This window comes from Rhipicephalus sanguineus, chromosome 9, assembly GCF_013339695.2.
Source record: "Rhipicephalus sanguineus isolate Rsan-2018 chromosome 9, BIME_Rsan_1.4, whole genome shotgun sequence".
Classification (NCBI taxonomy): Eukaryota; Metazoa; Arthropoda; class Arachnida; order Ixodida; family Ixodidae; genus Rhipicephalus; species Rhipicephalus sanguineus.
Window position 1 is genome coordinate 52,928,373 of NC_051184.2, and position 25,403 is coordinate 52,953,775.

General features: G+C 44.3%; 1 protein-coding gene across 1 annotated transcript; it reads left to right on the forward strand.

Moving 5' to 3' along the window:
• The first annotated feature begins 371 nt into the window (after positions 1 to 371).
• Positions 372 to 24,712, forward strand: LOC119405141 (UDP-N-acetylhexosamine pyrophosphorylase-like). The gene is given in 13 exon segments (XM_037671939.2): positions 372 to 718; positions 3,711 to 3,833; positions 7,755 to 7,918; positions 9,057 to 9,261; positions 10,664 to 10,823; positions 11,458 to 11,598; positions 11,601 to 11,648; positions 13,143 to 13,336; positions 14,694 to 14,828; positions 15,953 to 16,138; positions 19,913 to 19,951; positions 22,333 to 22,405; positions 24,178 to 24,712. Coding segments are annotated over 13 exon segments (1,671 nt in total). The 5' UTR covers positions 372 to 620; the 3' UTR covers positions 24,283 to 24,712.
• Positions 24,713 to 25,403: the final 691 nt, after the last annotated feature.

The following is a 25,403-nucleotide window of genomic DNA, read 5'->3' on the forward strand; positions in this document are numbered from 1 at the left end:
TAGTGGTCACATACAGTGTTTATTCGCTCTACTGGTGCTTCATCGCGCGTGACAGCTGCGATCGATCAATACTCGAAGCCTCTTTTTCTGTCTCGCCGATATCTATCTATCAGTCGCTGAAGAGCCTCGTTTCCGCGAGGTTTTCACTCGCGCGGCGCTCCTCTCTCCCTCTCTGCCGTTTCCTATCGCTACAAGTAAACAAAACGCGCGTGCTTCCCTTGCAAACTAAAAACAAAAGACTACGCCACGCTGGCTTTATTACGTCGGCCCCCGCGCGTTAACGTTAAAGGCACGCGCGCTGTGCGCCTCCTCGATCGCGATAAAGGAATCGCAAGCGGCGGCGGCGGCGGTAAGGCGACGCCCTCTCGAAACAACTCCGCGCTCACTTTCGTGAAGTGCTCGTCTCGCGTTGGGTCTACTGGCGTAATCTTCGAATCTCCACTTGTACTGTATGTACGTACTGTTCGTGGCCTGACCCCGGTGTAATCGCGAAAGAAGTGAACGAAACCGCGCGCTCACTTGTGCTACTTGGAACGATAGTGGGAGTGTTTTTGCTGTGCGGCGCGCTCGTGGTGGCGATCGTGGTTCGTTTGTGAATAGATCGAGGGAGCAACGGACCCATGAGCCTGTACGTGGTGCGTGGACGTCGCTTCGAGCGGGTGTTGACCGCCTCGAAGACCGTCGATGTGGACGATGACGACTGGCGGACGCCTAAACCGTACGTTTTGCTTTTTTCGCGATCGTCGTCGGCGGCAGCTGCGCGCGGACGTGTTGATGTGTGTGGGCGTGTTCTGCGTAGCGGAAGCGCGTCCGGGAGTTGTAGAGTACACGTGGACGTTAACGTTGTGGGCGCTTGCTTCTGACGCTTTCGATCGATGCGCGAGCCAATAACGCATGATCGATAAGCACAGTGTTGAACGCGACGTCTCCCCCCCCCCCCCCACTTTCGTTTCCGTTTATGGAGCTATTCCTTCTTCACTTGGCGCTCCATATTCGCTCCTTATTCGTTGTGGACTAAATGCACAGCTATAATTGCCTCAGTTAGAGAGAGAGAGAGAGAAAAAAAAAACTGTTGACTTGGCCAGATAGGAATTTGGATATCCTACGGACACATAATGTTGCTACGTGCAAATACGTAGTAACAAAAAAAAGAACAAAAAAAAGGCGTTGCCATGCAGGCATTCCTGTGCGCTATTGCTTCAGCTTCAACGAATTGAGGCGATCATTCCCTTCAGTATTTTTTGTTAGGTGATTGTAACTGTAAACACAATTTTAAACATGTAAAAACTGTAATAGCTGCTAGCTTATTCATGTATGTCAGCCTGGAAACAATTTAGTACGGCTTTTAAGATTTCGCACTTTATGTGTGCTTTGGAGTATTGCACGCATTCATTATGATTGTCGCTTGACACTGTGTACCGGTCGTGTGCAGACTTACACCCAGTACTGTCACATTAGTGATCCTACAAAACTGACACACGAAAGCTGCTAATGTGCTGCGGTCTTCGAAAGTTTGTGCACTGACCTAATTAAACTCATTAACCTACTTTATGACTATCCCAATTTCTCTTGCTTCATAAGCAGGGCTGTATGACAAGTGTAGAGTAAGAAATGTTTCAACCTTCTTGCTAACAGTGTCGGCTTAGTTGATTGCAGAGTGCTGATTAACGATTGATACCAATTTATTGCCTACTTTAATGCCAATGCCTGATCGTACTTCATAGACATCTGTGATGGGACTCTTTTTGGTACAAGCCTGTGAAACTTCACGTGTTGTTGAAATTGCACTGCTGTTCAGGCATGTCACTTTGACTTACTCCAAGAACTAGAATTAAGCACTTGTGTTTGTAATTCTGAGGCACGAAACACACATGAGTATAGATAAAAAGAAATAATGCAACACAAGGGTGAGAATGCTGATTAAAACGTGAATTTGAGCAATAGCAAATTGCACACTTCTGACAAGAAACGACATTGGAAGCTTGTGCAGATGTCCATTCCCGTGGACACACGTTACCCGAACGACATATTCAGCTGACTGCAAGGATTGCTGTATAAATATATGCAGAGAAAAACTGCACATCTTATCGTAGCAGAACACAGCTACGAAGGGACTCATTTAATTTGAAGAAAACTTTGTGCCTTTGAAGGGACTGACAACCAATTTTTATGGTACCTATTTTCTTTAGCGCACGAAAGCTTACTGGTCAGAGGGTCTAATCAGTGAATGGTAATGTGGAAAACGGTGTAAAACATTTGTAATCAGAATTTTTCTATGTGTGGCGAACATGAAAGAGTATGCACACGTGACAGCGCATGCTGTAAACAGTGAGTGCGAGAGCAGTTCATGTTTGAGCGCGGCAGTTTACTGCGCATACGTGCACTCCGCGCACGTGCACTGTGGCTCAACATGCTCCATTGGCTGCCGCAAAGACAGCGCCGCTTCTCACCATGCAACTCCTCTTACCTTGTAAGCAGCACAGAATGAGTGGGGATAGATAACAATATACATACTCTAATTTTCAGGACTAATTATGGCACGCATGACAGCACTAGACTACGTGAATTTGTGCAGCGTAGTGACCGTCTTCATAATCTAGCTTCAAGGCTCTTCCGCTAGGCTGCGTGACATGCTGTTTTTTTTTGTTACTTTTAAAGACGATTTAAAAATATAAATCCTACTCACAACGCGAAAAAGATGCTGGAATCTGTCACTATATTTCACAGTTTTTTCATTTCTACCAGGATTTAATTACGCGTTCTAGCCAGTTGTCGGCCCCTTTAAGGCATTTGCTCTGAGACTGAAATCAACCAATAGACTGAATAGCACCGAAAACCCATAATGACTGAATTATGTTCAGATAGGGTCTGGGCAAATATTTATGACGCGAAGCAAATTCTGTGTAACAAGAAACTGCGTCTTCCCAACTGTATTTGAATGTGACAAAAGCAATACTGATGATTTTATTGTTCACTTCGTACTACTAGTTCAAGACTGTGTAGTTCAAAACTGCATAGTTCAATACAGTAGACTCTCATTAAATGGAACCTGAAGGGACCAGGAAGATGTGTTCCATTGAACAGGAGGTCCATTTACTGAGAGATGAAGGAGGGGTGCAGAATTCAAGTACGAAATCAATCGTATCAGAGACAGTTGTTCAATTTAAGCAGCGATTCCGTTTAAGAGATTTCCGTCTACTGAGAGTCTAGTGTACTTAGTATTTCGAAACTCCATTGTTCAAAGCTACATAGATAGCTTCTGTTCCATAGATTGGTTTTCTATTCCTGAAGGCTTGCACACATTGCAGATTTCAGCAGATCCCATGCGAGCCTGACAGTTGTGCAACTTCTGAAAGTATGCGAGATTTCTCGCGGAACACTCACCGGAAGGTGTTGTTGATAAAAACTTTTATCTACGAATGCACATCCTGCCTTGTGAGGGTTGCCCAATTAAGCTGAAAAGGAGAGTGCCACTTGTCGTAATGTAGCGCGAATGAGAGAAGGAGCATGTGAACCAATCTCTCGAATGTCTCGCGAAACTGCACGAACAGATTCCTCGGCGATAAAGAGAGCTGGCGAGTGTGGTGGTTGTGTCGCGAGGCTGCTTTCTTATCGCCGCCAGGGTGCAATCTCTTCTAGTGGCAGCACTCAAAACTGTTGCTTTCACCCCTGCAGCAGTGATTGCTTATGCCTGTCGCGTTTCCTTTCAGATACACCAATGCTGAGTACGAGGAGGTGCAGGCATCGTTGAGCGCTCACGGCCAGGAGCACCTGCTCAGGTTTTGGCCGCAGCTCACCGAGGAACAGAGATGCCAGCTGATGACCGATTTGAGGTGAATGCATGAGCATGTCTTCTGTCATGACGGTAAGAATGAGCACCAAAAGAATTTTGTTAGGCAGCTCAATCACTCGATTGATATTGAATGAATGCAATGTTGCGCTCATAATGGCAGATGACCTGCATTAGCCAACAGTACCCGACATTTACTTATTCTGTGAGCACAGTATTCACAACATTCATCCTCCGTACTCTTCAGCTGTATATAATCATCGTCACTGTGAGCGCCATCTTTTTTCTGAGTGTTGGTCAGGCGGCTCTGCCGAATAAAAGGCGTCGAGACCACGATTCTGCTGACGTCTCTCAGAGTGGTGGAGGTGCTGGATTATCTGAAAATGCAGGCCAACTTGGCTGGCTCAAGTGGGAGGGGCAATAAAAAATATTAAAGGCAAGGATAGCTTAGTACATGCGATGGTGGAATCAAGAATTATTTCATAATAATGCTATATGTATTATATAATACATTAAGGATTGAACAAAAAAATCAATAATTGCATAATTTTGCAAACACTGACAGTTACGTAGCAACACTAGCCAATGCTTTCCAAAAGCTAGCCAGCGCTAGCCAATACGAACAATCATTTAGCCATCTCTCGACGACATTATCTAGCACAAGCTGAAGTTATCTGGTAGTGGCTGCACGCAAGTAAATGCGACTGCTGAATTTGGTCATAAGTATCCCTCGTACCCCATTCCAGAGTGTGGGCACGTGAGATATTCAGGAATACATCGTCAAATTTTCAGCTTCAGCGTAGTGATTAGAACCTAAATGAATTGAAGTCTGTTTGTGAGGTGGGCGCAGTACCAAGAGATGTTAGAATGTAGTCATTAGCTGTTTGCTGCACCACAGGAAAGGAGGCAGCGTGCTCTGCCTTTTCAGGGAAGAGTGTCGACGAGATGTACAGCACACAGATGAGTAGTCTTTGAGGTTTCATAACTCCTCGTTTCCCAGTGATGCATCCCATCTAGGGGATTTTCCACATATGGGTTAAACACCTGTTTGCACATACCGATCATTTGTAAACATTTGAAACAATTAAATGAACCATATGGCACAAGATATTGCTTTCCTATGTCCTACCCCAACGTGCGTCTTAGTTATTCTGATATTTTGTGAACTGTGATATGTTTGTCGACAAGCACAATTCTCTCACCTGCGGTTTCAAAGAACTTCAATTTGTGCAAGTCAGCCATTGTACCCACAGTATATGAGTGTGGCGATGTGGGCTTCAATTAATCAAGAACACCATAGCTGCTGGGCACTCACAACACACAGACAAATCAGAAAACACACAGTGCCATGTGTGTTTCTTTGTACGCCTTCTTTTGTCTGTATTGTGATGGCACTGCAGCTGATGTGTTCCATAGTGAAGCCTCAGTTCAGTTTAAAGGTCACTCGGGTGTTTATGTTGTCAAATCATGATTCTCATTCAGCTGAAGCGATGGGAAATCGTTGAACAGGAACGTCGCTGGAGCCAATGTCACAAGTGGACTAGTCTTCTTCAAGGCAGGTTTCATTAACTTGAAATGACTTGTAAAGCACTCTTGCAACTTATGCACTTATTTCGGAGTTAAAAAATTATTCATGTTCACCTGCGTAGGCTTTGCAGGTTATGCGGCTTTTCATTAGCTCCTGTTTTCATCCACAACTTTATTAACTGGGGCATTTCACGTAACTCTTTTGGTATATTTAACACATTAGGCTTGTATTACGAATAGCTGTTAGAGAATTGAAAGCACATCGAATGGGAGCATTCACGAAGCCTGGTTTTCCTGAAGCAAGACTAGACTGCGCGATTAGGCTTTCATTGTGTGCTTGCTACCGGAGGAGCAGCTTTGCCCGGGTAGGCTGTTCCGGTTCTTTATTTTTATCTTTCGTTAACCACTGTAGCAACAGCTGTGTGCATGCTGCTGTGGGAATGCCGCATCTGTTTCACGCGAGTTGTACAGGCACGCTTTTAGGAGCCTGCCTGTTGTTTCAATTGTGATAGGGGCACGTTGCTTTCAGGGTTGCTTATAATGCAGAAACCAATCAGTTTTACACTTCGTCGCATGAACGGCTTTTTATTTGTTCGGTATTCTTTATTTAATTCGTTCACCATTAGTACGGAAGGAGGTGCCAGAGTTACAATCCATCAGGTGTACTTCCTACGACTATTTAACAATATAGTAATTAACAAAAAATATTGAAGTGTTGATTACCAAAAATTTGATGTAATTATGAGTTGGAAAGTTCAGGTCAATTTTGACCACCTGGGTTTCTTTAAATGTGCACCTGAATCTAAGTACATGCATGTTCTTGCATTTTGCCCCTATTGAAGTGTGGCCACAGCAGCCTGGAATCGAACCCACATCTTCGAGCTAAGCGTTGCAGCACTTTAGCCCCTAGGCTACCACTGTGGGTACAGTAACACATTATTAGCAATGTGGCAGTGACATCAATGTAGGCGAGGTTAATGTAACAAGTAAATACAATATGTGAAGTACCTATGGAATACAAACGAGTGACATCTATGCTACGTAGCAAATCCTTAAATTCCTAAGAAGGTAAGTAGAATGCAGAAATAAAGATAAATTGTTAGGGAACAAAAAGTGAAACATTGGCAGATATAGAAATATTGAAAGCTGTTAAACAAATCTGGTTACATCATATATTAGTTGTGATGAATCTGTAGCCAGCAGTCAGGTTAGCAAATATTTTTTACGTATCTCTTGTATGTTAATGTAGTGCAGCAGACCTTAACATGGGCGGTAATTCATTGTGGTACTTAATATTAATGAGCAATTAAATGAGCAGTAAACCTTTTATAATTAGTGTTTATTCAAGGAAGTAAGAAATTGCTGTTGAATTGAAATATCTTGCTGTTCCTAAGACGACAAATGTTAATTGTCTAGAGAGGCTTCATGGCCTAGTGCGCGAAATATCAGTAAAGCCAATTGGAGCTGGAGCACATAACATAGTGGCAGTATGCTTACAGAACTGTAAGTTACTGTTGCATGCAATAGGTCAGGGGCGTAGCCAGAAATTTTTTTCGGGGGGGGGGTTCAACCATACTTTATGTATGTTTGTGCACGAGTTTGTATGTGCGCGTGTATATATACGCAAGCAAAACTCCCCCTCCCCCCTCTGGCTACGCCCCTGAATAGGTAGCTATATAAATTGCTGATATTCGAGAATTGATATTATAAATGTGTGCACACAATGTTTGCCTGTAATGTGTGTTGAAACCCCCAACCCCCCCCTGGCTACGCCCCTGAATAGGTAGCTATATAAATTGCCGATATTCAAGAATTGATATTATAAATGTGTGCACACAATGTCTGCATGGAATGTGTGTTTTCCCAAACTGAGATACAGCATTGTAAGTGGCATTGTATAAATGGGTTAGTATAAAGTTCTTGGATATTATGGGAAATGCAGGAGTGTTCAACATTATTACTCTCTCAAGTACTAATATTAGCTTTAAGATGGTTATGCTAAAAAGACCGTTGAGTATAAGTGCTGATATTAGTCCCAGGAGCTCTTGCTCTTGACAACACTCTTCGCAAGCACTAGATTTCTGTAATTGATCTGTGCTCTCTCAAGTTGTTTTGTTCTAGACGAAAGCCTTCATTTGGTCCCCTGGATTCGCGGCAGTCTATTGTTTATAGTGCTTGACTGCCAATTCGAAGGTCGCGGGATCGAATCCCGGTCATGGTGGCCACATTTCAATGGAGGTGAAATGCTATAGAGGCCTGTGTTCTTAGACTTGAGCGCACGTTGAAGAACACAAGATTGTCGGAATTTGCGGAGCCCTCTGCTGGTGGCGTCCCTCAAAATCATATCGCAGTTTTGGACATAGAACCCCAACAATTATTATTGGTGTCTTGGGTTGGTGTGTCACAAAATAGCATCACGGAACTGTACACTACACAGGTACATCGACTTTGCGAGGACGTCGTCGGCGTTCAAGCAGGCGACCGATGCGGGATCGGGTGACGTCGAAAGCTTGGACGACCTCCTGGAACCCATTCCTGCTGACCGGCATGGTTCGGTCTCTCGGTGTTCGCCTGAGAAACTCGAGGCATACCGCAACAAAGGTGGGTGTTGGCAAGTGCATGGTCAGAGTCGCGGCGTTGTAAAGATTGCGACACTTGTTACCCGTCAAGCGTACTCTACATTTTTACCTACATTGTCGCTTTAGTGAATTTTCTGTTAAGTACTGCTCATTTTAGGCTTTATTTGGCACTGAAATTGTGCTTTTGAGCAAGCACCATGTAAAAGGTAGTTTGTACAAAATTTTTCCATAATTATTTAGTGGATATACAGTAGCATTCGCTGGGTTCTACTATTCCTTAATGGTGCTTTTATCAATGAAATGCGAAAGCATCTGTGTTGTTAGATTCAGGTGCATGCTAAGGAACCTTAGTCGGTCGAAATTAATCCAGAATCCTCCCGCTGTTGGATGCTTCATAATCGTATTGTGGTTTTGGCATGCAACACCCCAGACTTTAAATAGGGGTCATGAACCACCCCTCGGCCTTGGTGAGAAAACACATCCTGCGCATGGCAGACACCGCTATAAACATCTCAGCCAAATCTTGCAGTTGTCTGCAGCGAGGAGAGCTTACAAGCAGAGTGTGGGGATGCCATTTTCTCAGGCGCCCTCTTTTCATACAGAGGCCCGTCCTCATTTGCTTAGGAGCTTTCGGTGCCCACTGCTTGATGTCTAACAGCGGATAGCATGCCATTGGCCAATAGTCGACATAAATCAAGTGTGGCGTTAGGATCAGATGCGCTCCTTGCCACGAGGTGCTGCTACGTGCCGATGCCGTACTCCATAGTCTGCTAACGTTACACAGTAAGCCACACATGCGCACAAAAATAACAACGGGAGAGAGCGATCGCGTTTCATCACAGGCGCTCAACGTCGTGACGCATGCTGACGTAACTTCTTTCCCATGTGCTGTATCTCCCTGCTTAGCTTCCAGTGTGCTCGTTGGGATGAGAGAAGAGAGAAAGTAATTTCAGTGCATGACAAATCCCCGTAACTGCTCGTTCTTAATGAATTCAAGATATTCTTTTGTGAGAATCGATTCACGAGGCAAGTAGCTCTGATACTGAGGTCATTTGGTGATTACTTGGAAAAGTGGTTCATGACCCCTTTAACATTAATTTTAACATTATAATGAATCCGAACCAACTAGCCCACATCCTTCCCTTTCTCTTTCTTGCCAGGCTTGGAGCTGGTGTCCGAGGGCAAGGTGGCCGCACTGCTGTTGGCCGGCGGTCAGGGCACCCGCCTGGGCGTTCATTACCCCAAGGGCATGTACGACGTGGGCCTGCCTTCACACAAGACGCTCTACCAGCTGCAAGGGGAGCGGCTCTGTCGCCTCGCGCAGCTGGCACAGGAGCTCACCGGCAAGCGGGGGAACATTCCCTGGTGGGTACCATGACACGATTGAGTGGCATCTCGTACGCTTGTGGCGAGGATGTGACACACTTACCCAACTAATACGGCGATCTGGGCGAGTTGGTGTACTAACATCTTCGGGAAAATGTGCAGCGCGGCACGGACGAAGGACAAGAAACTCGTGTTGTAAGCGCTCGTGTTGTGCGTTTCTTGTCCTTCGTCCGTGCCGTACTGCACATTTTCCCGAAGATGTTAACACACTTACCCCCCACATTCAGAAATGTGTCTGAAAGGGACACTAAAGAGAAAAACGATTTGCCTCTTATTAGTAAATTACTCTTTCACAATTGTAAATCGCCACACTCGCCATGAGAAGAGACTCGGTAAAAAAGAAAGCGCCCAAAAAGAAAACACAGGTGGCAACACCACTTCGAAATTCCTGCACCAAACGTCACTACATCATAGATTTTTGACGGCACCTCCTAGGCCGTACGTAATTCCTAACCAGTCAAAATGAAGTACATTGTCCTCTGAGGGGGCCATAGACTTAACACACCAAGTTTGAGGAAATTTAGTTGAGCCAATTTCGCCAAAATACAAAAACTACACTGAGATGCGTGACATGTGCAACGATTTTGGCACGAAATTTAGAAATGAAACTTTGGCCTTGATTTTCTTGTCTATTAATAAACCTATGATGGTGAAATTAACGACATAAGAGTTCTCAGAGCAGAATTGATCAACCTAAACCAATTCATTGTTTGACTGTAATATTCCCTTTAACTCGAAGCCACAACTTGGCTTGGTAAAGTCTAGATCAAGATAACGCCCGACACGAACATGCCCAAGACACTCATTGCAAATTCCTTCATGTGTTCGTTGGCCACCACAGCCGGCATTATATTCTTGTCGGGCATTACATTCACACTGGGTATTGCGTTTAAATCTGGCATTACCATCAAGTCATGCATTTGTGTCAACTCATCGCTTAAAGTTAAGGAACATTTCTGAACATTAGGGCTAAGGGAAGTGCTTGTTCACTTTAAAGTGATAGGGTATAATGTATTTATTTATAGATACAGTTTTATTTTGGCCAGAACAGAATTGTTACAGCAAGTTGCATGCAGCGTGGAATAAAAAAGAGTTTAAGTTGGCGAGGAACCGTTTTGTTTTGCATACATATATGTTTGTCGCTCTAAGACAGTGAAGGGGTGTTTAATTTATACTAAAAATGCTAGGGAACATATCGTATATTAAGAATACTGTTCCTGTGTGACGTGCTAATTGGATCAATTAATAGTCTAGATGTCATCCATCTAGTCGAAACTGTTAGTAAGTCCGATGATGCAAACATACAAGCAAGCTTCCTGTGTCATGCTTGTCCATTACGGCACTGCGTACTCACTGGTAAACGCTGGTCTTCGGTCTTCAGGTACATCATGACGAGCGAGCACACCAAGGAGCCCACGCTCGAGTTCTTCGCAAAGCACGACTTCTTTGGCCTTCAGGAGGATAGCCTGGTTGTGTTTGAGCAGAACATGATGCCCGCTTTCACGTTCGATGGAAAGATAATCCTGGAGACGCCATACAAGGTTAGTAATTAATTGCAGTCCCGCTCGGTTTAGCGTTTTAGTGCTTGCGGCTCGGAAACAATCATTTGCTGCTGTTGTGCATGTCCTTGGGTGTGTGTATTCTATCCCATTCCTACTTGCTGCATTAGTTTAGTGCTAGTTTAGCATTAGTTTTTTTTTCTTATCTACTTCGTTTTTCCTCTGTGACCCTCCGCGGTGGTCTATTGGTTATGGTGCTTGACTGCTGACCCGAAGGTCGCAGGATTGAATCCCGGCCACATTTCGATGAAGGCAAAATGCTAGAGGACCATGTGCTTAGATTTAGGTGCAGGTTAAAGAACCCCAGGTGGTTGAAATTTCTGGGCCCCTCCACTCCAGCGCCTCTCGTAATCATATCTTGGCTGTGGGACGTAAAACCTCAAGGATTATTGTAGTTTTCCGTCTGTGTTGTGCACTATAAAAACATTGTTTCAAGTGTATTTTTGTTTTTTTTCTGTGCTATAATTTCATGTAGATCGGAGAAAAAAAAAGCGGTAAGTTAGAATGTTCTTTTCAAAAATAACGCTGGAGGTAAAAAGGCTCTGTGCATATGGGGTGTATTGTATGTAAGTGATTTTAACTTTGCCAAGATGCTGAATACATTCTCTCTGGTCAGGTGTCAATGTCCCCAGACGGCAACGGTGGCCTCTACAGTGTCCTGCAGAGAAAGGGTATCCTGGCCGACATGGAGCGGAGGGGCGTCAGCTACATTCACGTCTACTGCGTAGACAACATTCTCGTCAAGATGGCCGACCCCATGTGTTTGTCGGCTACTGCGTCACCAACGGTGCCGATTGCGCAGCGAAGGTACGTCTTGGTCCATTCTAACGAGAAACAATCCATTGCGGATTGCTTCATTGCATGTATATTGTCTTGGCTATTGCCACTTTGTATGCTTCTAATGCAGAATAACCTTCTTTAACTAAAAAACTTCGTGGTTTCACTGTTGAAACTGTAGCCCTGGGTCTGTTGCGTACCATTTGGTGATGAAATTCATGGAAAGCTTTCTTGCTTCTTGTTGTTGGGTCACATTTCAAGCAGAGTATACTATCATGCATTTGATGCAGAGTCGCCAATAATCGCGATTTTCAGATGCTCGCAGTTTGGTTGTGTCTAACAGTCTGGACAGCACGGTCAGTAAACATCTACTATAATCATTGTGACCTGTCAAGCAAAGCTTTTCCAAGTTCTCTACTTGTCTGCTTCATGTACCTAGGTATCAGGTCCTGTAAATTCCTCATATTTAGTTATGCCATTGTGAGGAATTCTGCAGGTATGTATCCCCCCATGTATCATGTATCATAACCCATGTATCAGATACAAGAGAGTGGATGAAACTTATCACTTGGTACTAAGCTCATCAGCAACTAGATATCTTGTCTATCAATCCTTAAAGCTCTGTTTTTGTTATTAACAGTGAAACTGTTAAAGCTTGAGGTAAAACGGTTGTCTGGCCGCAAAAAACCCCCCGCGCCGTTGCCTAGCAACTACCAAGCCACAGCTGCGCATCAGCTGGGTTTTTCCTTGCCTAGCCGCGCATGCGCTGAGGAGCAGCCACCACCAAGCCACGCCGACCGACGGAGACAGTCCGCGCAGCCGCCACGCTGAACTCCGCCACTGCTGGTGTGACATCAGCGTAGCCGCGCTGCAGCTGGTGTGACGTAGCATAGCCGCGCATGGCCGGCGTGACGTAGCATAACCGCGTATGTCCCATGCATAGCCGTGTCGTAGCCAGTATAGCCGCGTCACAGCAGGTTTGACGTCAGCACTGTCACTTAACAACCATGTATATGTCATAGCTCCTATAAGTGTAGGTGCGCTGAGGTGCGCACAGCCAAAGAAGCCGTTTACCGCGAGTCTTGGTGTGCTGCAAATCGAGAGTGTAACTGTCAACGGCGATTGGATCCCACCTACGTGGCCCATGAAACGGCTACAAAGCGGCACCGACAAGCGGACCCGGACTATGCTCGGGCAGAGCGCGAGGCAGACGCGGCAAGAAAGCAGACTCAACCAGCTTTGCTGTTCCTTAAGCTTTATACGGCTAGTGTAAACCTCTTTTTTTTTTTTTTAACTATAAAGCAATGTGCAGCAAATTTTCTGATATCTAAATATAATGTTCAATCATTTGCTAGAACGGAAAAAGAAATGCAATTAACTTTGTACACTTTTTAGTGCAAGAACTTGAGGGATTGACTCTCCTACAGTCTGGAGAAGTCTCACCTGCATGCCCATGGACGCTGGGTGGGGGTTCAGATCACAGCACGACGCGTCTTCAGCCGGTGTGTCTTCTCTTGTCCGTAGGTGGTGGAGAAGGCGTTCCCCACAGAAGCAGTCGGGGTTGTCTGTCGTGTCAAGGGCCACTTCCAGGTGGTCGAGTACAGTGAAGTGTCCCTGCGCACGGCTCAGCGTCGAAACCCCGACGGCCGGCTCACCTTCAACGCGGGGTCCATCTGCAATCACTTCTTCACCCTCGACTTCCTCAAGCGGGTGTCCGCGTAAGCATATAAGTAAACTCTTTAGCAGAAGAGACTGTGCCTGCAAGGACCAGTGACGCTCAAATCGCGATAGCGGTGAACACAGTGCCCCTTGTCCAATCTAATACCATTGATTCTGTTAGCTCTTTGTCTGTAGTTGTTTCACCCTTCATCGAAGAATCGCACTCATTCCGCAATACGGAACTCATTCATGACGTATATACTATGTGGTGGTAGGACAGCTTTCACCGTAGAATCAGCAACATTAAAGAAATTTGGGTCATGGCAAGGTGTCTTGCACCAAGTGACAACTTGATAACTGCTTGATAATGGCTTGATAACAACTTGATAACAGTGATATCACACTGAGACACGGTCACTTGCAAAAAAAGAAAGATGTAGCAGCATTATTCATTGCAAAATGCTTGACTCTTACACACACACACAGACAAATCATGGTTTGGCTAGTGCTGGCAGAGAACATGCAAGTATTGTTATGAAGACGGATGCTTTTTTAGATATTTATTTGTTGAATGGTTACGTAGCTGTTTTGCAACAGACAGCACTGTCGCTGTAACCTTAAAGGAAGGTGGCATGCTAATATCGGCAACATTTCTTACTGTACATGCCACATTGCCGCAATACTGAAAAGTAGCTGACAATAGTCTTGGTGTTTGTGTAGCTTTGTGTAATACTGTATTTTTCAAATCGCTTCATTCTTCCTAAGGATGATTGAGTGCAACAATACCTGTTTGACCATTTAGAGAAAAGTGAGGTCTGTCTAAAGTGCTAACATAAAGTTTTCATGTTCCCAAGGATAAACTTGGGGATGGGCGAATATTCGAGTGCTTCAAATATTCGAACGAATATTACAGTATTCGAGTTGGCTTCGACACGAATTTAAATTATTCGAAATTTCGAGGTATTCGACATGAACGAATATATGTATATTTGACCGCATATAGACCCCTGTAAAGGTGGTTTCACTGCAGCGTGGTAATGCTACGCCGTGAAACCACCCAGTTAGGAAAAATCTGCACTGCCGCAAAGCCACACTTCATGGCTGCTACTTCAATTATTTTTTAAGTTGGAAACTGTTATACGGGCTTAAATGCACTAAGTCTAGTCAATTTTAAGACAATGCATTGTACCACTTATAACTGGCATATTACATGCGTTAAATTAAGATAAATTCAAGCGCTGTATTGTTCTCCCGTCTTACCTGTTCAGATTTGACAAAGTGCAGTGAAGAGCACATGCATCTTGTGAGTGTGATTATCCGGACAAATGCATCTAAGAAAAATTGTATTTTAGACATTTTTTTTTCTTCTTTTGCACAGTGATACAATTTTTCTTCTTCTGTGGTGTTCTGGTACAGGGGCACGAGTCTCAAGTACCATGTGGCCAAGAAGAAGATTCCATTCGTGAACGACCTCGGAAACTTGGTCAAGCCCGACAAGCCCAACGGCATCAAGCTGGAGATGTTTGTCTTCGACGTGTTTGAATACGCCGAGTGAGTCGACGTTTCGAATCTGTGCCGCTTAGGCCTGCTTAGCTTACAGACATCACTGGGCATGTTCTAATACTGACTGCAGACGGATTTACAGACAGCTACATTGACAGCAGCCATCTTTAGTCTCTTTCCAATTCTGATGAAGCTCGTAATTGTGATGAAGCTTCGCGAAGACACTGCACACGCCGCACAGTGGCTGATCAGAAGGGCTCAGAAACCTGAGAAGAAGGTTGCTCAAAGGAAGACGTGCCAGCCTATCCTGGGTTTGGATAATGTAAGATGGGTAATCAGACCGATTACGTTATAAAAAATGTGGAGAAGGCTTGAGCTTCACTTTCAAGAGTAGAACGCAACAGTGTAATTGGGCCTCGTTCATGTCCCACTACACAAAGTGCCCACTACGCCATAATTCATCCTTTTGTGAATTGGCTAAGTACCCACTACGGGTCTGTAAGGTAATATGTGCACCTGAGCAGCTCCGCAAGTTGTTGATGCTGTTGGTGATGGGTGGGCCTTTAAACCACCCACTCGTTGCACAGTTGACATGGTGTGATGCCTATTCTAGGCTTCTGCCACTCAGCGTGACTCCTGTATAAAGTTTATTTCCAAAACAGTTCCAAGCACTGGCATGGCTCTGTGGTGGAACACCTGCTTCCAATGGAGAAGGCCTAGATGCGATTCCGCCTCAGACCCATGATTTTTATTAGTTGCATCCATCGGGATTTTTTGCTCACTGACAAAGCTGACACTGACGCCAGGATTGCTGTGAAATGAGCTCCTTAACGCTCTCGCATTAAAATGGTGACAGTCAGGACATCTACATTTCACCACTGGCATTCATTTGGCTTGCAATGGTTCCTGAAGTTTGATAGAGCCACGACTGTATGACATGAGCATTTGCTTTGAAATTGTGCGCATATATTTCTTGCCCTATTTTGAGTGAATGCTTTTCTTTGAAGCCAATATTTGGATGTACATGTTGCCTCCTGTGTCCACATCTCATTCTTCGCACCATTACCACGTCATCGTGTGCCCACCCACTGAGATCGTTTGCGTTGACTTCAAATAGTCTGGCGACAGCAGTTGTAAACGATGTAATACGGTTTCTTTCTTTCTCTCTATAGCAACTTCTACGTCTGGGAGGTCCTGCGAGAGGACGAATTCTCTCCCCTCAAGAATGCCGAGGGGGCCACCAAGGACACGCCGACTACCGCACGCCACGCTCTGTACAGCCTGCACCACCGCTACATTCTCGGTGCGGGTGGCAAGCTCGTCGACGAGGACGGCTGCCCCATTCCACTAATCCCAAGGCAAGTTCAGTGGCCAGGATGCCCTGTTTAGTTTTTCTCGTTATTATTATTTGGTTTTTCTCTGTTGTGACAGCATTTTCATAACTATAACACACTGTAAGCTTGGTCACACATGTAAGCCTGGTCAGTTTGGGCGTGTTGGCAAGAGCCATAGCTTCATATGCTTCAAAGTCGCCTTTTTTAAGTGAATCTTTTACACCTAGGAGATTTTGGCGTCATACGCGAAAAACCCAGCGCAGGCAAGCGTACAGAAATGTGGCCTTCAAAGGTGCACCGGTCACATGCGTATCTGTATGCACCGTTTTCCAGTAACTGATGCGCTCTCGATAGTGGGCTTGTTGGCGATCAGCCGTTTCTGATGTGGCAGTCTGATTTTTTATCTGGGTGAACTGTCATTGCAATTTTCCACATTTCATTGTTGCCTGGATATGAACACATGGCCATTGTTGCTGCCAGTAACAAGAGAAGTGCTGTGCTGCAAAGCATATGGATGAAGGTCAGATTCCTGGCATGGAAGAAAGAAACAGTTAGGAGGGAGCATTGCACAATGAGCAAGAAAGAAAGAAATCGAGTAGGTCAGGCATGCACACTTCAAGCTTCGCTTGCCCCCATTTTCCCAATAGGGGAAAGGCTGCGGAATTTTTAACAGTATCGTACAATATTTAATAGGTCACATAGGTCACTTGCCTTACTGAGGAACAGAGGGGTCTAATTGGTGACGTTGTAAGTGTGGGTCAGTGAAGTTGCGCGCTCGTGTACATAGTGCACTAAACAGTTCGGTCTTGCGAGCATGTGAGGATGAGTTGAAAACGGTATAAACAACCAATAATACCTTTGGTGCTTTGCTGCTGAGCACAGAATTGCACGACTGTGACTGAGTCTTGGCTGCACTAGACTGACTGTTTAGAGAAACTGTTAAGAGAACCCCCAATCACTCTGTTACAGCATCTTTCAGTGTGCAGCAGTTTCATTGGGGCATTAAATTAAATCGGCCAACAAGTGAACTTCTATTTACGAGGGAAATACAGTCATAGTCTAGGTTCATCTAGAGCATATGAGGGAGCTCTGGGTTTTCAGCTACAGAAGCAATAAAGAACTGCCCATTCCAGCGCATCAATCAGTGCTTACAAAATAGTTCACTAGGTTCCCTGCTAACTGCAATAACAGCAATATCTTCAAGAATATGAACTGTCAGGTTTTTCCGGAGGTTGCTCTGACCAAAGTCTTGTCTTGTGCCATATCACGCTGTATAACAACACAGGTGTCTAGAAGCATCATACAGTGAGTCAATATATTTCCCATTATACTACAAAGAGTTGAGTTGACAGCTCTCTACTTGGAGCAGATGAAAACTGCTCGAAGTGCTTTTCGATGATTGCAACCCAGCTGTGTATGCATGTCCCGCCTTGATTTTGTGTGTCAGTGCATACCTGAAGGCTGCATAAGTTTCAGTTAATTTTATTTCTTTTTGCATCGTGCGATCTTCAACATTTGCAAGTTTTTTTGTTCTCTCGCATCAAAATCTTATTTCCATGTTTTGCACGACGGTGTTCCAGCTATGGCTCGAGTAACGTAAAAAGAGCAATGCACCAGAAACAAAGTGGTTATTTTGTTTTGTTTTTTCTTTGGCAGCACATTATTTGTGGCGGTGAGTTTCTGACTGGGCAAGAATTCTCTTCGCAGTGGCAACCCAATGAGGTAGATTACTGGCTAAGGCATTGGAGGGCCAAGCGTGAAGACGTGGATTCAATTCTCACCAACAGCAGCTACATAAAAAAGAAATAATAAAAAAATGTATGTAGCTAGATTTACTTTTTACAGTAATAGAATTGTCTACTACGCAATGTTCAAAGTGCCCCGAAACAATTTTAGAAAATACAAAGAACTAGCTTGTTATTCTTACCTGGCGTTTCCGTCTTTTCGGTGTGACGCCAGCAGTTTGTTCACGTGACATCATGAGGAAATAAGCTCCCGATTGGTCCATATACGAGGAATATCAGTTGTGAAATGTCCCCTACCCCGCTTTGCCATGCACTTGCCCATCCACTCTGCCTTGTCTCACACGACTGTTGTGCGCAATCGACTAGTTTCACTTCGTCTTGTGCGTTTTTGACTGTGCAAGCGGAGGTAACAGCGTGCACCTGAAAAGTGGGAAATCCTGGTAGGCTGAATGCTTCGTGCTGACATTGTCCACATGTTTTATGAAGAAATGAGTGGCGAGGAGGAGATAGTGCCTGCAGGAAGGGTAGTGAAGGCGAGAAAGAAGCCACTCTCTCGTCTTTGAAATTGGAGTAAACTGGTTTAAGGGTTACATCGAGCCTTAGCTGGAACACCTGGTTATATGTAACGATTGATATGTCTCCTATTTATATGCGTATATTCACCTGCCTGTGCTGCGCAACCCGCTCCCAAGTAGTTTGTGCATCCTGCTTTCTAAAATTTCGTGCGCGATGCGAGAGAGTTGCGTAGAGTAGCAAGCCAACTGATATTGCCGAGAAGCTTGTGCATCCAAGTTTTACGCCTGCATCATGTGTTTTTCTGTTTTCGCACCCATCTTTGACATATTTTGCCTTTTGCCCAGTGCTACAAGCCACACAACTGTAAGTGGGCAGAAAAAGAAATGGCGGCAATTGTTTATACCACCTTTGTTGAGCCGTTGCTCGTGTGTTTCGTAAACACTCATTGATCTCAAGAGCCTCATTGATGTAGGTTTATTACAAAACCAATAAATTCGCCTCATTGCAAACTCGCTTGATACAAAAGTTGAAGCAATGTGCTTCAAAGTAAAAGTGTTTGATTTCCAATTGTAGTGTCATTGACTCAAAAAAATTCTCTCGTACCTTAAGGCTTTCTTTATGCTGCCATGTTCCTCTCTTGTGAAATGCAGTACCAGTTTGGTTCACTCAATTATACTACGGCTTTTTAACTTTTGCCACAAAAACTTGCAGAAACAGAGTAGGATTGTGATGTGACAAAAGTGAATTCTCAGTTTTGATTATTGGGTAAAAAGAGTAATGGGTAAAGAGTAACATAATTAGTTAATATAAAATCTAAAAGTTGAACGGGATAATGTACAACGGCCAGCCACGAAAGCTCAAAATGGACGCGAGTTTACGGGTAAACTTGGAATTTTTTTCTCTGTTAAAAGCATGGCAACCCGTAACTTGATGGATTACCATGAACGTTGAAATGGCTGCTACACGTTGAAACTTCTAAATTTTGAAGATGTGTGCCTAGGCCCGTGATAAACACTTTGCGAAGAGTGGGAACCGCGCCTTGTCTTTTATTCGCACTAGATTTCCTGAGAGCTGGCTGAAACCTAGCAGAAAGTGCAAATCAGCTTCGAATAGACTGGCGAATAAGAGTTTTTCATCGCGGAGGAGGAGAAAAGCATTCTTTCCCGAATTTGCAGTTCAGTGCATCATTTTAACATACTCTGAAAACAAAACGTTAACTGAGCCTAACTCCTATAACATGTTCCCTTACAAATAAAATATTTCAAACGGTCAACTTTAACGGCAAGGTTTAACTCCTTGTGGCCGGTGCAGTTGCTTTTGCACCATAAAACCTTATTTAACTAACAAACAGCAAATTGCCACGCAAGCACGCCATTTCTTTTTCTCGCAACCATTTGTCGGGTGTGATGTTATAGACAGTCTGGCTGCTCTTGCCTGGCATGCTGCGTTCACGTTCACGCGGCATGCTGCACCCAATAGTTGAAGACCGCATGCGTTCTTTCTTGCACGTACCTGTTGCCACCATGTTCTTCAACAGTGCGGAGGAAACTGAGAGCGGACACGGTGACCACAAAAGGTACTCGACACTTTGCGAGCATGACTTGCGGAAACGGTGGCTGGGTTTGTTTGTAGAGATAGTTTCTTGCCAATGCGCGCGCGATTGTGTTTCACGTGCCTGCACATATCTGATTTGTTCTGCAACTTTTTATCCACTGTTTCTTTTGTTATGATAACACGATTGAAAAAGAAAACGAGCCTGTGGCAAATACCTCAAGTGGACTTGGTGAGCACCACTTTTAAAGATATAAGGTGCAAGGGCCTTAAGTGGGCCTGCACTAAATTTTAATACAAAGCATTCGTTGGGTGAGCAATTGACTAATCAGCAAAAGTTTTGTCAGTTAACCTTCTTACTGGTTGCTTTAACGCAGATGCTACAAATTGTGATTTGAATCCAGTCAACTCGCATGATATATGCACTCTGAACCAATTTTAAAGGTAGCGCCAATTTCGAGGTATGCGTTGCCTGACAGCTTTGAATGAAATTCTTGGATTTTAGCTGACCTGGGAGTTTAACTTCTAAAAGAAACTGTCCGACTAGATTCAAACGACCTCAGTATTAATCCGTAGCCATTAAAGGGACACTAAATACAAAGACCAATTTATGCTAAAACACAGTCTACTAACGGCATACATTGTTGTGAACAGTTCGTCCAAATTTTGTAGTGCGAAGCACGTAGCGTTTCCATGCAGAGCGTGAAGTTGCTGCTTTCTCAAGTGCCCTCTTATACAGAGGGCCCATGCTCACTCACTTCCGTGGGCGGGGCACCAGCTGTATGTCATCAAACAGCAGATTGCTGCTATTGGCTGATAGCTGATATAAATCAGGAGTGGCATTACTGGTTCAGACTGGATCAGATGTGCTGCTTGCCGTGGGGCGTCGTCACTTCTTGGCGCTGCTCTCTATAGTGTGCTAAACTTGCACAGCAGCAACAGTAGTGTGCGCAGGAATCATACCAGGAAATAGCAATCACCTTTCATGAAGCAGCATCTTTTCCCTGTGTCGTCCCTCCATGTGTAGCTTCCAGCACACTCATTGGGACAAGAGAAAGTGCTTAAAGCGCGCAACAAATCCCTGTAACTCCACTCGTCCTTGGTGGATTCAAGAAATTTTTGCGGCTATCGATTCGTGCGGCAGTAAACTCCGATAGAGAAGTCATTCGATGATTACTTGGAAAAGTTGTTCAGGGGCCCTTTAATAGTACTTGAGCGCGTACTAATGTTAGCCTATGGGGTAAACAACATCGCATCCCAGTGACGGTTTCCTCTAAATAACAGCCACCAATCTAAAAGGCTCTGTGTTTGGGTACTGCCAGTGCCGGATTCAATATGTGGGACCTCTAAACATGTTATGACCACCGTGTTTAAGACACCATATCTTCACAACACAAGCGACAGAGGTGCTCAAAATATTTTGTTGCCTGTGCGCCTCCATTTCACTGGTTTTGACATGTAATTTTTGATATTGCGCAACAAAAGCAATATGTGTATATATGTACTACTGTAACAAAAAAAAAAGTTGTATGAAATTTTATTACTCTAGAGTAATTTTTCTATTACATTCTTGAGGCTGTAAGTGTAATTGGTTGCTTTTTACAGTGAAGTAACTGTAATTGTAATCAGTTACTTTCCTATATTTTTTCCTTATCTTGAGGATGTCACTTGACTCAGTACACCATACTCAATTTTACTTGATCAATGTAGGCGACACGTAAACGAAAATTCATCCAGCACACTCAAGTTTTCAAGCCCTCAGTTTCAATGCACTTAATTTTCAAGGAAAAGCTGCAGGCTCTTTTCTGTTATTTGCATTATCTTGCTGCTACGCTAATATGCAACTTCAGACATAGTAGTTACAAGTACAGTAGTAAGCATTGTCAGGTCGGCTGCCTAAAGTCACTGTACTTGGGAACTTCAGAATGAAATTTTCAATGGTGCCATCTTATGGTAATGTGTACCAACTCATCCTGGTTTTAACATGTAATTTTTGATTAAAAAAGCAATACCGTATTTACTCGAATCTAAGGCGATGTCTTTTTCGAAAAAACGATGTGCGGAAGTGGGGGGGGGGGTCGGCTTAGAATCGGGGCCGGCCTAGATTCCAGTAAATACGGTATGTGTATATATGTGCTACTGTAATAAAAAGATCCGCTCAAGCTGGGGTCATATATTTTGACTATTCATGAATCACAGTATAATTTCAACAGCCAGCCACATTTCTGGACCTTATTAAAATGTCTGTTTGGGTATTCATAAATATGGCCAGCTTTCAGTACTAATCGCTTATCAGCTCTAACTGCATGCTACAAAATAGCTTTTCTTCCATTAGGAATGTACTGCATCTTGTTTTTGTTGTTGATCCTTTGCTTAATGGAATATCGATCTCCTTCATAATTGCAGTCAAAAGGAAGATCTCAAGTATGAACACCCAGTTGCCTGTGAGATTTCTGCACTCATTTCGTACGACGGTGAGGTACGTACGTTGTTCAGTATTTGTGCCTTAGTACAAATGCGAGTGCTGAGAAGGCATGTGGGCGATCTGGAAGTGGGATGTGGGAGAAGGCACGCCGCGAACGCTCAACATAAATTTTTGTTTCTCGCCTCAAACAAAAAACACTCTGATTAAACTTTCATAAATAAATCTCCTTTGTTTACTCTTCCCAACGGGACCAACCGTGCATTTTTACTTGGACTGCATCACCACTCTACATGTGCCTGAACGTGGGGCATTTCACACATTTTTCAATGTTTGCGCCCGTTCCACTTCGAAACTACTCGGTCATCGACTTCAATACTTTTTTGACACGCTTACTGCCAACTATCCAGCCATGCGATATAGTCCTATTTTGTCTGTAATATTCGTAGAATCTTTAAAAAATAATCAAAATGGGCGCAGAATTGCAGCATTGCTTCGCCACAAAGCATATCGTGAGACAAAGTAGTGGTCGTCAATGGGCGATAAGAAGATAGTGCCATTCCTTTTCAAGTAAACAGCAGATATTTAAGGCGTTCCGGAAAGTACTGTATTTTTTAGAGTATTTTTTCGCAACCTATGTTTCACCCTTTACGGCAAAATTCAAATCACTGTAACAGACAAGAAAAATTTTTTTTCCAAAACATACTTTTAGAAGGCAAATGGTGCACTGATATGGACGTCCACAATTTTCTACAATACAATTGGAGAGGGTCGAGCGCAATGTTTGGGACGTTTGGCGTGGAATGACCCTATATGGACACTGTCAGCGGGCTTTTGCGGTCGCCACTGATCTGTACAGAGTCCAAACCGATAACATCGCTTACGCATCATCTGTTTCACGTGCGAGTAAAAGCGCACTAGCGCTAGGCACGAACACCGTTGAAGCAGAGATGAAACGACCTGGCCGTCACCGTCGCGCAAAGAGCACATGCGATAATATTGCTCCGCGTGTGAGGCCTGTCGTCGCTTGCTTACCAGTTATTTCGTCTGGCAAGGGACCATAAGGGGCTCATATAACCTATAACACATTTAGGATCAATTTTTAAATTGCGTGTAGCACATCTGTACGCGAAACATCCCACCTCGCGTCACGACATCAAACAACAGCCACCTGCATCACGAGCTTGTGTTGGCGCCATAATTTGCGTTGGCAGCACTGCGGCGCAAAGTGCACAGCTACTTCATGCGCAATGAAACTGAGTTGAACCTTTTTACCATCGTTAAAAAAAAAAAAGAAGAATCCTTTCTACTACGTGGCCAGACAACTTTGCTCATGTGGCCAGACAAAGCACTGGACGCGCAGGGCAAAACTGGATTTCCGAGAGATTTTCCTATGACCCGTACAACCGGGAGAAACGTTCAAAATTCGGGAGTCTCCCGTGTAATCCGGGAGACTTGGCAGGTATGTATACCAGCACAAGCTAACGTTAGCTAATTGCTGGCCACTGTTGCTTAATGTTAGTTGTGAAGTGCCCCGCAGTGGTACAGTGGTTACGGTGCTTGACTGTTGACCTGAAAGTCTAATTTCAATGGAGGCGAAATGCTAGAGGCCCATGTACTGTGCGATGTCAGTGCATGCTAAAGAACACCAGATGGCTGAAATTTCTGGAGCCCTTCACTACGGTGTGTTTCATAATCATCGTCATAATCAAAACCCATGAAATTATTATTTTAATGTGAACTCTGAAGGTAATTAGAGGCAATAAAGGGTAATGCCAATGTACCTCTATCGTACTTGTTGCTGAATCGCTACTGAATTTGTTTCGCAGGGTCTCGAGGACTACGTGAAGGACAAGAAGTTTGTGCCCCCCGTACTTCTGAGTAGCCCCGAAGAGGAGCCCATCTTCCAGAACGGCACGACACGCAAGGACTGATGAGCCCCTCGGTGCAAAACATTTCGATCGCAAACCGGGATCAAGCCTTCCTCGTTTTGTTTTTGCGCTTATGTGGCAGGCGCATGAAATGACAACTCCTACACTCCGGAGTGGCTTTTGTTTTTGTTTTATTTTCGTTTTTCCATAGCTGATGCACTTTTGTGGACCGCTTGCAGGGGCAGTCTATTACATTTTTTTTTTCGGGACCAGCTTTATCGATGCTCCGTGTCACATGCGCTGATGTCTTCCCGGTGCTTTTTGCTGTGGTAAGGCAGTTTTCCGGATAGCAGGCAAGCAGGCGTGTGTGCTGCGGCCGGCTACAAAAGCAAAGCGGGGACTCAAATTGCATTGTAAATAGTTGACAGCTGTACATAAGCCTGCTGAGAGAGGGGGAGGCCCATTGAGGGAATAAAGGAAATGCTGATTGCAATGCTGTCGTGCAGTTGTTTTGTCTTCGCTAGCTTGCGTACGTGTATGGCAAGAACATTGAAAAGCATTTGTAGATGTTTTCATGTGGCTGTGTTCAGGTGTTGTACCTGTATATGACATTGCGAGGACATGAAAGGGGGTTTTCGTGCATTATCATTACAACGCTCGCGTAAACACATGTAAGCACAAAGACTAGAAAAGCCTTTTGAAGCTTTCTGGTGTTCTGTACGCATCTTGCTGGTGAAGGGTTAATGTCACGTCAGACATGTAAACAAGCAGTGTCATGTTTCACTCCGTGTGTTAACCCTTGCAGTGGTGCTAGCATGGAAGATGACAAGGCATAATCTTTCGCAAATCAAACTTTGTTGATTTTGCGGAAATAGGTTGGTCACTTGAGGATTTTATTTTCTCCTACAACGGTAACTAGGCCCGGAAAGACTTCTTTAAAAATCAATGATGTCACGGCTTGGTGCTTGGTGTGCCACCCCCTGGCTACGCCACTGGTCACGGCGAGCTGACGCAGGAAATTCAAGGTGACATTGGCACCGGGGCGTCTTTCGTTTTTGCATCTTCTGGCTTGCCACACACCCTTTCGCTTGGCATGAGCGAGGGCAAGAGCTTCTGTCATATTACAGAATGGCAGCATACCTTCTCTGGGACTGTGACTTCGACCACGAGCACTCCACTTTGTG